The sequence below is a fragment of the Pseudonaja textilis genome, chromosome 7, assembly GCF_049901715.1.
Source record: "Pseudonaja textilis isolate UNSWEBS1 chromosome 7, rPseTex1.2, whole genome shotgun sequence".
In the NCBI taxonomy this organism is placed as follows: Eukaryota; Metazoa; Chordata; class Lepidosauria; order Squamata; family Elapidae; genus Pseudonaja; species Pseudonaja textilis.
Window position 1 is genome coordinate 57,272,580 of NC_141996.1, and position 14,523 is coordinate 57,287,102.

At 37.1% G+C, this 14,523-nt stretch overlaps 1 protein-coding gene across 28 annotated transcripts in view; it reads left to right on the top strand.

Annotated features, from left to right (window-relative positions):
- Positions 1-14,523, top strand: part of CASK (calcium/calmodulin dependent serine protein kinase) — a 263,121-nt gene that overhangs the window by 244,159 nt on the left and 4,439 nt on the right. For 23 of the 28 annotated variants that reach the window (XM_087937711.1, XM_087937716.1, XM_087937717.1 and 20 more), the window contains 4 exons: positions 11,475-11,555; positions 11,640-11,720; positions 13,767-13,969; positions 14,216-14,299. In XM_087937711.1, the coding sequence (XP_087793837.1) occupies positions 11,475-11,555; positions 11,640-11,720; positions 13,767-13,969; positions 14,216-14,299 (449 nt within the window). The remainder of the gene's footprint in view (positions 1-11,474; positions 11,556-11,639; positions 11,721-13,766; positions 13,970-14,215; positions 14,300-14,523) is intronic. The other 5 variants (XM_087937713.1, XM_087937723.1, XM_087937727.1 and 2 more) reach the window with 1 other exon arrangement.

A 14,523-nucleotide genomic window follows, 5' to 3' on the forward strand; every position in this document is an offset into this window, starting at 1 on the left:
ACACCCTCCTGCATAGTTAATAAATCCTTATTTTCTTAATACCAAGTATCTGTTGTTAATTCATTTTGCAATTTCCTGGTCATTTTTAATTTGTTTTTTTATTTTTTGGAATTGAGCTTGTGCCTGCGTGATTACTTGAACTATCTCTTGAAGAGACAGTGGAATGATTGAGTGAAATACTTCTTCTCGCTTACTGTAAAATTGGGGCTTCCTAGACAGCGCGTCTGCTAGTAGATTTTCCCCTCTGGGAGGTACTTCAATTGGAAATTGAATCTTTTGAAGTATTGGACCCATCTAACTTGTTTAGGAGAGAGTGTCCTGGGTGTTTTTAGAGCTTCTATGTTTTTGTGGTCTGTCCACACTTCGAATGGAATGTTACTGCCTTCTAAAAATTGTCTCCAAGTTATTAAAGCCCAACGAACAGCATAAGCTTCTGTTTCCCATACAGCCCATCTTCTTTTAGTGTCTGTGAGTTTTTTGGACGTACATGCGCAGGGTTGCAGAACTCCATTACCATTTTTCTGGAGCAGAACAGCTGCCACTGCTACATCGCTAGCATCGGCTTGCACTGTAAAAGGCAGTGCTGGGTCAGGGTGTTTTAGAACGGGTTTCTTTGTGAAATGCCTTTTGGGTTGTCTCTCAGCATTGCTTTTTTGGTGCTGTCTGAGGGCGTTGTCCATTGCTATGGCCATCTGGTGACACTCATAGATTCTGTCCTCAGGCAGCCCACGGCAAAGGCAGATTTTTAACAACTCCTCATCCAGGCTTTCTTGGAAATAGTACACAAATATTCTTTGAGACCAATGCCTGAGACCAGTGGCCAGGCATCTGAACTCAAGCACTAGTCCCTTGGCAGGTCTGCCCTTCTGCCTGATGCTTTTTATTTCAGCTTCTACTTCTTGTGCTTGGGAAGAATCCTCAAAATGTGATTGGAGCTCTCTTAGGAAGTTATCCACGTTGTTTAATTCAGGAGCACCTTCATCATTGAGCTGGATGAACCATTCTGATGCCTCCTCCTCCAAAATGTCTCCAAGGAATTGTACCAGTTGTGCTTCATCATGGAACTTATTTCCATGTCTCTTGATGTAAGACCATGCTCTATTCAGGAAAAATGCAAGTTTACTTGCTGTCCCATCAAACATGGTTTTAAAAGGTGTTGGGGCATTCACACGCTGGTCTGGTTGCAGCGGGGGAGGTGGGGCTGCAGCTTGGGCTGGCCTCATTCGAGCTTATTCTTGAACCCATCCTCTGCCTGGCTAAAATGTAGGTAGATGGCAGGAGGGCTCATTCCTTGATGGATTCTTTGCAGACTTTCCCTTCTACTCACCCCTTTCCGTTCCACTCTCGGGGGCGAATGGTATAATGGTGGAAGATCTCCTGCAGCAGTAGATCGCCCTCTTCTGGGAGGAGATAATTCTCCCAACAACTGGGTTAAACCAAAAATAGATGGACTCCACTTGCGTTTCATGATCTCTCTGGGTGGGCTTTTGCCTCCTTTGCCAGCCTCTGCCTTCGCGTCCAATAACAAGCTGTTCCAGCTGATCAGGTAGATCCTCGAAGATCTGGCTGCATATCACCATTTAGTACTGCCATTCAGCCAGCTCATTGTGGTCTCCCATAGGTCCTATAGGTCCAGTTGCAGCTCTCCACTCTAAGATTGTGGCTCGGGACTGCCTGGCTGCAATTAACGGCCGATCAATGAGTAGGTCAGGAAGGATTGCTTGGCCAAGCAGGTCTCTTTCCATCCGTTGGATACTTAAGCTTCCTGACCATTCACTTGAGGATTTCAGGCGGGCACCTAGCTGGTGCATAATATCCTCCATGACCACCGTTACTCTGATGGTCTCCTGGTTTGCACTCACGTTCCGGTGCCCCTGGATCCCGTCCTTTGCCATCTTCCCTGAGTCTTTACTGTTACCCAATGTTCCAGGTAAATAGCTAGGGCTCAGGATCCTGAATCACAACCCCTGTCTGGGATTATAGTTTTTTGAGATCCAGAATAATGTCAGGTTTCCAAGTGATGAAATCAATTTAAAAAGAAAAGAACACAGTCCATCTTCCAAAACAATTCTTTTTATTTAGGAAAGCATCAAATTGGCAAAATATGTAGTAATTCTGGATCTGTACAACCCGGAATTACCCCACAATATTAGAAGTTAGAAACAACCCCCAAAAGTCATATTCTCAAATAGAAGTAATTCAAGGTTGCCTGATATCATAAATCTCCACCTAAAGGGGCCTCAGCATGGTCAAGTCGTGTTCCCATGGGAAGAAGAATCACCTACCCTAAACAACTCTCTCTATCTCCACTCCTCCCTCCTTAAGAAAGTGGCAAGCCCGAAACCCTTCCCCCATCCACCAAAGAGAAAGTACAAAAAAGAATATATACTAAGCCTAACTAAAACGGCTACACCTATGTCAGTTTTGGGCTTGACACTAAGTATATTATGTCCACAGTATTTCACTGGTCTACTCAAGGATGGGATTCAATTTTTTTAACAACTGGTTCTGTGGGCGTGGCTTAATTGGTGGGTGTGGCTTGGTGATAATGTGACTGGCTGGGCATGGCCAACTCAACATCACTCACATCGAGGCACGCATCTCCTCGCCTGGCCTCTTGTGACTGTGGGGATGCTGCAACAGTCATAAGTGTGAAAAATGGTCATGTCACTTTTTTCAGTGCCATTGTAACTTTGAATGGTCACTCCACACAAGCAAAGTACCAGCAAAGGAGGGGGAAAAAATCTCCAGAGAAGTTCCAGAGACAGGAAGTCTAGTCCTGCCAAGAATGTAATAAGGGTTAACGGAGAGGCAGTTTCTGTAAGCAACACCAGAATGTTTCCTTCCTGCCTTCCTTACAGGATTAGGCCAGTAATTTCTTCTAACAACCGGTTCTCTGAACTGCTTAGAATGCTAACAACCTTAGCGAATAGGTGTGAACCTGTAGAATCCCACCCCTGGGTCTACTAATTTAGTCACTATGTTGAAGAATGAAATAAGATCGGTTTGGCATGATCTGTTTTTAACAAACCCATGCTGTCTGCTTTTACACGATTCTAGATGTTGGCAGATCTGGTTTTTTTTATGATCTTTTCCAGTATCTTCCCGAGTATTGATGTTAGGCTGATTGGTCTATAGTTTCCTGGGTCTATACCAGTCCTATGGTAGTTCCCTGGTGCTCCAGGATTTTTGAAAGTGGTGGTACAATAGTTCTGAGATGACATCTGCCAGCTTCTTTATAACTCTGGGATGTAATCCATCAGGTCCTGGTGATTTGTATTCATCAAGATCAGACAGGTGTTTTCTTATTTTTTTGCTTATTTTAACTTTTATTTCTAGTCTGTCTTTTACAGTTATGTTTTTGGTAGGTTTGGCTATAATTTCTTTTTGCATGAAGACTAATGCAAAGAATGAGTTCAGCAGATCTGCTTTCTCTCTGTTGCCTGTTATTTCCTTGCTGTCTTCTCTCTTTAGTGGACCAAGTGTTTCCTTGATTTTTTTTCTTATTTATATGTTGGAAGAAACTTGTTTATTATCTTTGACTTTTGTTACTTCCTTGCTGTCTTCTCTCTTTAGTGAACCAAGTGTTTTCTTGATTTTTTTCCCTGTTATTTAAATGTTGGAAGAAACTTTTCTTTATTATCTTTGACTTTTGTTGCAAGTCTTTGTTCATTCTGAGCCTTTGCTTTCCTGACTTCATCTTTGCAGATTCTGGCTATCTGCTGATATTCTGCCTTAGTTGTATGTCCTCCTTTCCATTTGTCCTTTTTGTCTTTCAATTTGTCAGATCTTTGTGCAGCCATGCTGGTTTCTTCTTGGATTTCTTGTTTTTCTTTCTCAGTGGTATTGTGCTGGTCTGGGCTTTTATGATTGTACTTTTCAGAGTTTCCCAAGATTCTTGAGTTGTTTTCCCCTTTAGGATTTTCATCCAAGGAATCTTTCCCAAGTTCTCTCTGAGTTTATTAAAATCAACTCTTTTACAATCCAAGACTCTGGTGTCATTATGTTCTATTGCTTGTGTTTGTGTTATGTTGAATTCTAGTATGACATGGTCACTCTCACCCAAAGTTCCTGTAGTTTCAATTCCCTCTATAATTTCTTCTCTGTTTATAAGAATTAAGTCCAGTGAGTTCCCTCCTCTACCTTTTGGACAACAAAATAGCCAGCTAGGTTGGTTAGGAACCTATTTGATTTCTCACTTGGTGCAGAATTAGTCTTCCAATTGATGTCAAGGTAATTCAAGTCCTCCATTACTATTGTAGTGTGTTTCCTACATATATTTGTTAGTTGGTTAACAAAAAGGACATCTATTTTTTCTGCTTGGTTGGGTGGCCTATAGTATACACTTATGTCCATGTCCTTTTTTTTTGTCTTTTATATTGACCCATATGCATTCTAGGAGGTTTTCATCTTTGGTTTCATGCATTTCTGTAGTAGTATTTATTTTATTTTTATTTTATTTATTCTATTTGTTAATCACTTACAAGATAATAGGTATAAGTGTAAACATGAGTAAGAATACAGGAAATAGGTATGAATAAATGGGGACAATAGGACAGGGATGGTAGGCACGATGGTGCACTTATGCATGCCCTTTACAGACCTCTTAGGAATGGGGTGAGGTCAATAGTGGATAGTTTGATGTTAAAGGAGTGAGGGTTAGAGGATGGAACAATAGAGTCGGGTAGTGCATTCCGGGCATTGACCACTCTGTTGCTGAAGTCGTACTTTCTGCAATCGAGTTTGAAGAGGTTAACATTGAGTTTGTATCTGTTGTGTGCTCTTGTATTGTTGTGGTTGAAGCTGAAGTAATCATTGACTGGTAGGACATTGTAACAGATAATTTTGTGTGGTACGCTTAAGTCTAACCATAGGTGGCATAATTCAAGGTTGTCCAAGCCCAAAATCTCAAGCCTGGTGATACAGGGTATTCTGTTGTGAGCAGAGGAGTGTAGTACTCTTCTCGTTAAATACTTCTTGACTCGCTCGATTGTATTAATGTCTGATATGCAATGCGGATTCCAGACTGATGAGCTGTCTTTGAGTATTGGTCTGGCAAAAGTTTTGTATACTTTAGTTAGCAATTCAATATTTCCAGAGGAAAAGCTTCATAAGATTAGATTTACAACTCTTAATGCCTTTTTGGCAATGCTGTTACAGTGAGCTCTGGCGCTTAGGTCATTTGATATGAGAACTCCAAGGTCCTTGACAGAGTAAGAATCATCAACAAGGTCATATCCAACTAGTTTGTATTTGGTGTATTGATTTTTTTTACCAATGTGTAGGACAGAGAACATCTGTTGGTCGTGATTTGGAGTTGCCAGATGTTTGACCATTCAATCAAGGTCACTTTAAAGGATAGTAGCATTGTTGGTGGTGTTGAATAGTTTTACATTATCCGCAAAGAGGACACAGTTGCTTATAAGGTGATCGCAAAGGTCATTTATATAGAGTATGAAGAGGGTGGGTCCTAAAACGCTGCCTTGGGGGGACACCACTGTTAACTGGAGCAGGGTTTGATATAGTGCTCCCTATTTTTACTATTTGTTGCCTGTTTGACAGGAATGCAGTAATCCACTTATGAAGGGATCTGGAAATGCCGTAAGAGTTTAGTTTTAACAGTAGTTTGTCATGTACCACTGAATCAAAGGCTTTGTAGATGTCTATGTAAATTGCGTCTATAGCTTTACCCTGGTCAAGTAGAGTAGTCCATATATTTTTGAAGTGTAGGAGTTGAAGATTGCAGGAAAAAAATTTCCTGAAACCAAATTGTTTTTGGAGAGTAGGTTGTTTGACTCTAAGTGGAGAGTGGTGAATTGGTTAATGATTGATTCCATGACTTTGCATGTGACACAACACAGTGAGATTGGTCTGTTAGTTTTCAACCAGGCTGGGCTCACCTTTTTTGAAGTTAGGGATGACCGTAGCTAAGGACCATAGGTTTGGTAAGGAGCTGGTTCTGAATGATATCTCATGTATAATGCTTAGGGGTTCTGCTATGGCAGAGGAGAGCTTTTTTAAGAAGTATGCACATAATCCATCAGGGCCAATAGATAGGGATGGTTTTAGGTTACGTAGTGCCTTTTCTATGTTATCTTCTGTAAAGTCAATATGTAGTAGGTTATTACAGTTAGTTGTGGTACAACTAGGAAATGTGGGGCATGAACCATTGCTGTTTACAAAGACTGAACTGAAGAATGTGTTGAAGAGATTGGCCTTAACAGCTTCATCGTTGCAATCTTTCCCATTTGGTCCTTTTAGGGATGGGATGGTTCTTGAGTCTTTCGGTTTGGTGTTAACAAAATTGTAGAAGGCATGGGTGGATTTTTTATGTAGGAGGTTTTCCTCTTGCTTGCAGTGGTAATTTGTACATTCTGCCTTTATCTGTCAGCATAGGGTGTTGTATTGGTTTTTAAAGTTTGCTAATTTTGTTTTTATGCCATAGCGATCTTTTTTTTGTTGAAGTTTCCTTATTGTTATGGGTAATTTGTTTTTTTTGTTTTGTTTTTTTGGAGTTACTAATGGTACATATAGTTTAATGACTCTTTCATGTTCAAACAAGAATGCATTATAATGGTCTTCTGTAGTATTACAGCTAGAGAACAGAATGTGCCAATCAAGAGATAGATAGGTATATAAGAGATAGATAGGTATAAAACAAAATTTTATAATTACCTACTAGAGAGAGAATTAGAGGAAGAAATTGTCAAAGGGAATATGGTAGGCTGGAATAGGAATATAGAACATAGTATCACTTTAACAGAATGGGAGAAGGACTGGAGTAGAAATAGTAAAATCACAAGATTGGCAGCATACAAGGAAAATGCCTATAAAATGTTTTATAGATGGCACCTTCCCCCCTCAAGACTAGCGAAGATGCACCCCAACATGAGTCCGAACTGCTGGAAATGCAAAAAAAGGAGGGAACTTTCTTCCATTTGTGATGGTCTTGTACAGAGGCTCAAAAATATTGGCAGAAAATTAGAAAATGGTTAGAGGAAATGACAGTAGAACAGAATTCTTTTTATTAGGGATCTTTAATAAACAATTCCCCCCAAAAGTGAAATATACAATAGTACATATTTTGACAGCGGCCAGATTGGCTTTTGCACAATGTTGGAAACAACCTTATGTTCCATCAGAAGAAATGATTATTCAAAAAAATATCAAGTTTTGCAGAAACGGACAAATTAACTTTGGCATTAAAAGATAAAGAAACATCAATGTATTACGACAGCTGGAACTGCTGGTACGAATGGATAGAGCAAAGATAGATCACACAATAAAAGAGCAAAGGAAGATATGTTATAACTGTAGTAGATATATGTATGTAGATAGATAGATAGATAGATAGATAGATAGATAGATAGATAGATAGATAGATAGATAGATAGATATGGAAATATAGAGATATAGAGATATAGATAGATAGATAGATAGATAGATAGATAGATAGATAGATAGATAGATAGATAGATATATTCGCATCAAGGGTTAATTGTATTTATGGCATAAAATAAGGATAAAAATAAGGTCCCACAAACTGTCGAGGATGAAATTGTTTTCTGACTTTTCTTTCTACTCTTTTTTCTTTATTTCCTTTTATTTATGTATGTGTTGTTTGTCTATTTTAATTGTAAAAGTAATAAAGTTAATTTTTTAAAAAAGGGTTAAAAATAGGTCAGCATCTATGAAATCATAGTTGGCTTTTTTGAAGTTGTATTTTGGGGATCCATCATTATGATCCTCTTTGTGAGGGTGTAAATTGAGACAAAAGTCGATCATACTGTGGTCACTATTTGAAAAGCGTTCTTGTATTTTTAGGCCATATATTGAGTTTGAGCTGTTGCAGAAGATAAGGTTGAGGCAATTATTGAATCTAGTGTTGTTAGTTACCAATTGATCTAGTCCCAGTGTAGTAACAGCACTGTACAAGGGTTGCATGTATGGGTTCAGATGTACATTCATTTAGGGTCCAATTTATAAGAGGTAGATTAAGGTCACCAAGGGAAATAGGAGGGTGAGGGCAAGAGGCAGCCCACATTAGCAGTGAAGTTAGCTTGTTTGCATGAACTATGTCATAATCAGGGGCTCTGTAGCATAGTAAGAAGCGGATTGTGATATTCAAGGACAGTTCACAGATGATGGTCTCTGGAAGAGCAAGTTGCTGTGTAATTTGAATCTTTTTTAGATTTAGGGATTTTTTTGTAGAAGATAGCAACTCCACCTTCTCTATGGATTTCGCGATCTGACCAATAAATATGATATTCGCTGACTCTGGTAATGGAGTCTGAGACAGATGCATTTAACCATGTCTCACAGAAAAATATAATGTCGAATGTGGTTGTGCCTGATAAGATGAGGAATTCATGCATTTTGTTTGCAAGGCTTTTTGTGTTGAGTAGTTTGCATTTTAGATATGTGGTAGTGGGTCTGGAGGAAGTAAGGGGCATGCATGCCTAATGTTGGATGTTGGGGTGATGGTTATTGGGATTTAAGTTGAAGGTCTTGGTTTTGAGACATTCTGTGCAGTAGTCAATGTATAGGTTAGTATTTCCTTGTTCATGGAACTCAGAGCGTAGTTCACGGGATCGTACGCATTGCTTTAAGCTTCCCGGGATCTGGAAGTTTGACATTTCTGACTCTGGACAGGGTAATGGTCTGGACAAAATCAGTGCACAGTTTGAGACTCCTCCTGGATTTGTCGCTCCCTGCTGCTTTTAAAGAGTTGGATCTTTGCATAACGTCATGTTGTCCACCAGGTGTGACTAGGACCAGGTGTGCCCGTTTTTAGACTAGCCTTACTCCTAATCACTATGACTTAGTCATCTTCCAATTTGCTTATTGCAATGTGCTCTATATAGAGATCCCTTGAAGCCATTGAGAAGCAGCAGCTGATTGAGATTGCAGCAGCGTACAGTTCTAGGTACCTTTCAGTTCACCTGAGTTATACCACTGTTGCACTGGCTCAGTTGTTTTCTGGGTGCACCTTTTGGATGTGCATCATGACTTAGCACACATGTGTTAACAAACTACAACTTTTGTCATTCTGATGAAAATAGCAAACTTGTTAAGCAGATAGCATCTGTGAAACTCTATGGTTCAGTTAATTACCATAGATTTACACAGTTTTCTCATTAGAAAACAAGGGGTTTTAAACATTTAAATGATTGCATTTTTAAAAGTAATATATATCCTATTTTTTTTCTCATTCACTATTTAGTTTTTTTAAATCTTGTGGTTCAGCTAACAAAAGAAATTGAGGGAGAAAAATAGAAAATAGACTTGCTACTTTCTTAATAATCCATTTCTTAAAAATCTTCCCCATAGATGAATGCTGATTTAAAAGATTTTTAAAACGTATACTGTAATGCAATGAAGTTTTATTTCTTCATGTATTTAGACAATAAAAATATAAAATATACCATTTCCAACTTCCTCCCAAATGTCTGTTTTCTTTCTTTTTTCTTAATTATTTTAGTAATCTTGTAAATGTATTCTTATTAAATCATGGCTAAATAATACTACATATTACCTCACCATTATTTTGGAATTATGAAGTAAATTTACCTATCTTAGTATGTAATAACTCATTTGGATCATTTTTATGATATCACAACCTTAAGATAAGCATAAAATGTTTCCTTTAATGTAATTAAAAGCAATTTACAAAAGAGAACCAGTTGTTTTAAAAACATGCTTATCATTTAAAGTGATTTATTTGCATTGTGTTTAGAATATTGCATGGTGAAGTTTATTTTGTGCATATGCTTTTTATTTTACTAATATTATGAGCCATATTTCAATGACCCCTGTCCATTTTTCATGCTGTCTTAATCCCAATGGCCTCTGTGCATGTAAGTAACCTGTCAAGTGACAATGCCTTTTTATTTGCTTCTTACTATTTCCCTTCAATAACTCCTTTTATTTATTACCTAGAAATATAGAAATGCTTAAAAGGTCAGTTGGTAAATGTGTCCTTGTATTCCTCTAATATGTGTACATTTTTTTAATTCTGTCTAGAAACCTGAATTAATTTTTAATGTGATTGTTTGGTTATTAGAATGTTTTTTCTGCTTGTTTGTGTTGAGGCACTCTCACTATATGTTATGCTTTTAACTATTAAGAGGTTGCCTTGAAAAATAGCAAAAATTAAAATTTCAACCAATTTTCATTTAGTACATAATACATTTTGTAAATTTGATGAGCATGAAAAGACAACCTCTATTTTTCCTTAAGAAAATTATTAGGATTTTATGTTTATCAATAACTACATTAAGTAAGATTACTTTAAGTAGAAAGTGAAAATATAATTAAACCTTATTTTAGTTCTGAGAAAAATAATACAACTCAGAAAGGAAGAAGTTAATGGAAATTAATATTTTTTTCACAAAAGAGCCCAATCTTTCTTAGCAATAGTAGCTATTAATCTTGATTTATTAACACCTGTATGTCCATATTTACTGTCAGGAGAGACTCAGATCATAATGGCTACATGATTTATGTTACAAATAGGAAGATTTCTGACAACTTAAAACGTCAAATTTGCTATACCAGAAGATAGTAAAATATTCCATCAATACAAGAAATACAAATCTTGGCAGAATTTCAGGGAGATATGCCCAATTAAATGTTTGAAGGACTGACTTCTTAATCCATATTAAATATAAAGTGTATTGTAATAAATTAAAATAAATAATTGTTGTATTGTTGGTATACTAACTCCTTCCCTGTTTCCCTTTCTATCTTTTTGAAAATATCCTTTTTCTAGTACAACATTTAATAAAATAGTTTATTCACTCTTACATTACTTAAGAAATTCGGATATGTTATAATTGGTTAATTCTTTAATTTCATTTAAATTATTATAATACAAACAACATTTCATTACTTGGCACAGAAAGGGAAGGGTATTTTTAGTATGATTTACTAGACTATTGCAGTTGACAATGCATTGAGATTCTCAAATAATTGACAGTAGCATAAAGGAGTAAAGCCATTTTTTTTGTCCGTCACTATCCAAATTCCCAAGAGTGTGCTAATATAAAATGTTAAATTGCAAAGACAACTGTATTTTTGGTTACTCTGATAATTATACTTGTGGGGGTGGTTATAAGATGCTAATACACAACACGCACACACTACAGTAAAAGTGTTATAAGGCAGATTTTAATTCATTTTATACGCTAATAAAATATATTTAAATCTTTACTGTTGATTAAGTACATGTTATCACATGTCTATTAGTTCCTTAAAATAATTACTATGGAGAGTCTTAGAAATTTTTAGAAGTGTTAATACTTTCAGTGTGCCTATTTGCATGGTGTCACCCACAAATTCTTGAGCATGTAATTTGTAATATATTCTTGTTAAGTAAAATATTTAGTGAAATTGTAATAAAAATCCTTGAAAAGTAAAAAATAGAAAAATATCACATTTTTCCTCTATATCTTTTGTTTTTCCTCCTATTACAGTGTTCGATCAATTAGATCTTGTCACCTATGAAGAAGTGGTAAAATTGCCTGCATTCAAAAGGAAAACACTTGTTTTATTAGGTAACTTTAATGTTGATCCTGTAGTTATGAATTATATATTATATTGCTAGTTCTTTGTAATGATATCAACTGTTTTTCATGCAGGAGCACATGGTGTTGGGAGAAGACACATTAAAAATACACTAATTACAAAACATCCAGACCGATTTGCATACCCTATTCCACGTAAGTAAAAAATTTGTAAGATAGATTATTAAGAGCCCAGAGTCATTAATTCACTAGACTGGCCAAACTAAACAAATAATGACTGTGCTCACAGGAAAGAAGTCATTTTTAAAAAATCATTTTTCCAAAAGGATTTTTTCAAAAATAAAAATTATCACAGTTTTAAGGCTATTGTTTTAATTGATTTAGACAAAAATTCAAATGCAGAAATTAATATTTGATAGTGTTTTCAAAATGAATGAAATGAATATCTAAACTTTTACCTATGATTCATAATTCATACATACCCCCTATGCCATGGTGGGATGCAAATAATTTAACAACCGGTTTTCTGCCCTAATGATCGTCTGGGTGGACGTGGCTGGGTGGTCATGTGACTGGATAGGAATGGCCAACTTGATTGGTCTCACCCTTAAGAAATTTCTCCTTAGTCCAACTCACAATAAAATAACACTGTTCCAATATTTAGAATAGAATAGAATAACAGAGTGGGAAAGGACCTTGGAGGTCTTCTAGTCCAACCCCCTGCTTAGGCAGGAAACCCTACACCACTTCAGACAAATCCATTCTTTAAAACTTCCAGTGTTGGAGCTATCAGCATTCCAGCGATTGCCCTAATTAAATCATGAGCCTCGAGGCAAGCTTCAAAAGAATCAAAATATTTATTAGGAGCAACATGTCGGCATTGACCCATATGAAGCCAACTCTGCCACACGTAATTTAGGGTCACCTGTGACCCTGTTTCCCCCCTCCCCTCTGGATATGTCATAAATCAGATTCTCCAACAAAGCATGTTCACGAACTGGGTGATCAATCACATTCGGTAGCCTAGGCTATAATCTTTATAAAATAAGCATGGAATGTATTTCTGGTTTTAATTGCCATACTGTTCCTTTTCCTCCCTCCTGCTTATGGCAACTCGAAAACAGGCATAGGAATTTACAACAGGATTTACAACTTCCGGAGGCATTAATAATTCTCTTAGGAAATTTGAAGGGTCCTACAAAAGTGAGGGAGTCAAATCTATTTCCCAAAGCACCTAAAGACACGACAATAAACAATGGATGGAAACTAACTAAAGAGAGAAACCATCTAAGAGTAAGGAGAAATTTCCTAAGATTGGTGAGACCAATCAAACAATGGAATAGCTTGCCTTCAGAAGTTGTGGGTGCTCCATCACTTGAGGCTTTCAAAAAGACTGAGGGAAGTACACCACAAAAGGAGGTGCCAGGAACCACTAAAACAACGCAGAAAAATTAAAGCAGCCAATCCTCTTTTTTTAAAAAAAAGTCAAAACCCCAAAGCAAACGCATCAGCTGAGAAGGAAACTAAGAGCAGCCACTCAGGCTAATTGAAAGCCTGGGCATGCTGCCAAAAGCCATCAACCCTTCCAACTCTATTATTCCATGTTCTCTATATTCTAAATTGGGTGCTTTACAGCAGAAGCAATACAGCTGGCTGGACCACACATCCATTGAATTCAGAGCCTGTTTGATCAAGCTGCATCATTGTCCCCTCCTGTATCTTTTCTCCCCAGGAAGAAACAAGAAGTAGCCAACACTGCAGCAGCTATGAAAGGTTTTGGGAAGTCCAGGGAGTATCAGCTGATAACAGAAGTGTTATTTAATACTCTTTATAATGAAAATGTTTGTAATCTTGTCCTTCCTGAAGAGAAGAGGTTAATCCCATCCCTAGATGGGTGATTGATGGGTTTCCTGGGTGTTTCTCTGCCCTAATCCTGTCAGTTTCTGTAGTTTATTGATTTTATTCAAGGCATGTGTCAGCTGTTATTGCACCTAAGTAGCTTATTAAGTTGTTCTTGGCTGTCTACTAGGAGCTATTAACTGAAGGGAGAAAGAAGGGGGAAAAAACCTCTCTTGCACTTTATTTTCAGACGGTTCTCCAAACTGCAGAACCAAATAACTAATGGTTCGGGTGAACTGGTGCGAACCAACTGAATCCCACCACTGCCACTATGTATTTTTTTTAGTATAGATGAACATGAAAGAAGTCTGGGTTTGTTGTGCCTAACTTTTGTAATTATAGATACAACCAGGCCACCAAAGAAAGATGAAGAGAATGGAAAGAATTATTACTTCGTATCACATGACCAAATGATGCAGGACATTTCCAACAATGAATATTTGGAATACGGTAGCCATGAAGATGCAATGTATGGGACAAAACTGGAAACAATACGGAAGATCCATGAACAGGGATTAATTGCAATACTTGATGTAGAGCCTCAGGTAGATATAACATTCATGCGCCTATTTTATCAGACAAAGAAAATATTTTCCTTCATATTGGGTATGATGACAAAACATGCTCTTTTTCCAATTGTCTTTGACACGAAGAAAGACATTTCTTTCTTTCCTTTGCCCACATAAAAAGTGTCAGAAGATTGATAGGTCAATATGAACTAGAAATAAGGACAAGAGTATCTATGTTACTTTATATTAAAGTTTATACCATTCTATATTATACTCACTTAGGCCTTGAAGGTCCTGAGAACTGCAGAGTTTGCTCCTTTTGTTGTTTTTATTGCTGCACCTACAATTACCCCAGGCATTAATGAGGTAAGCCTTGTTACGGTAAAATATTAGTGTAATTGAATGTAGTAAAATAGCATTTGGGGAAATTGGAAAAAGTCTTAAATGCAGTATGTTTCATTTGTACATGTTTAGCATATGTCTGTCTTTCTTTTTAGAATATAATTTGCATAAATATTTCTTTCTCTTTACCTGTCATGCTTTATTTTAATTTTTACCTTGTTTTTCTAAGGCCATGTCTGTACCAGCTA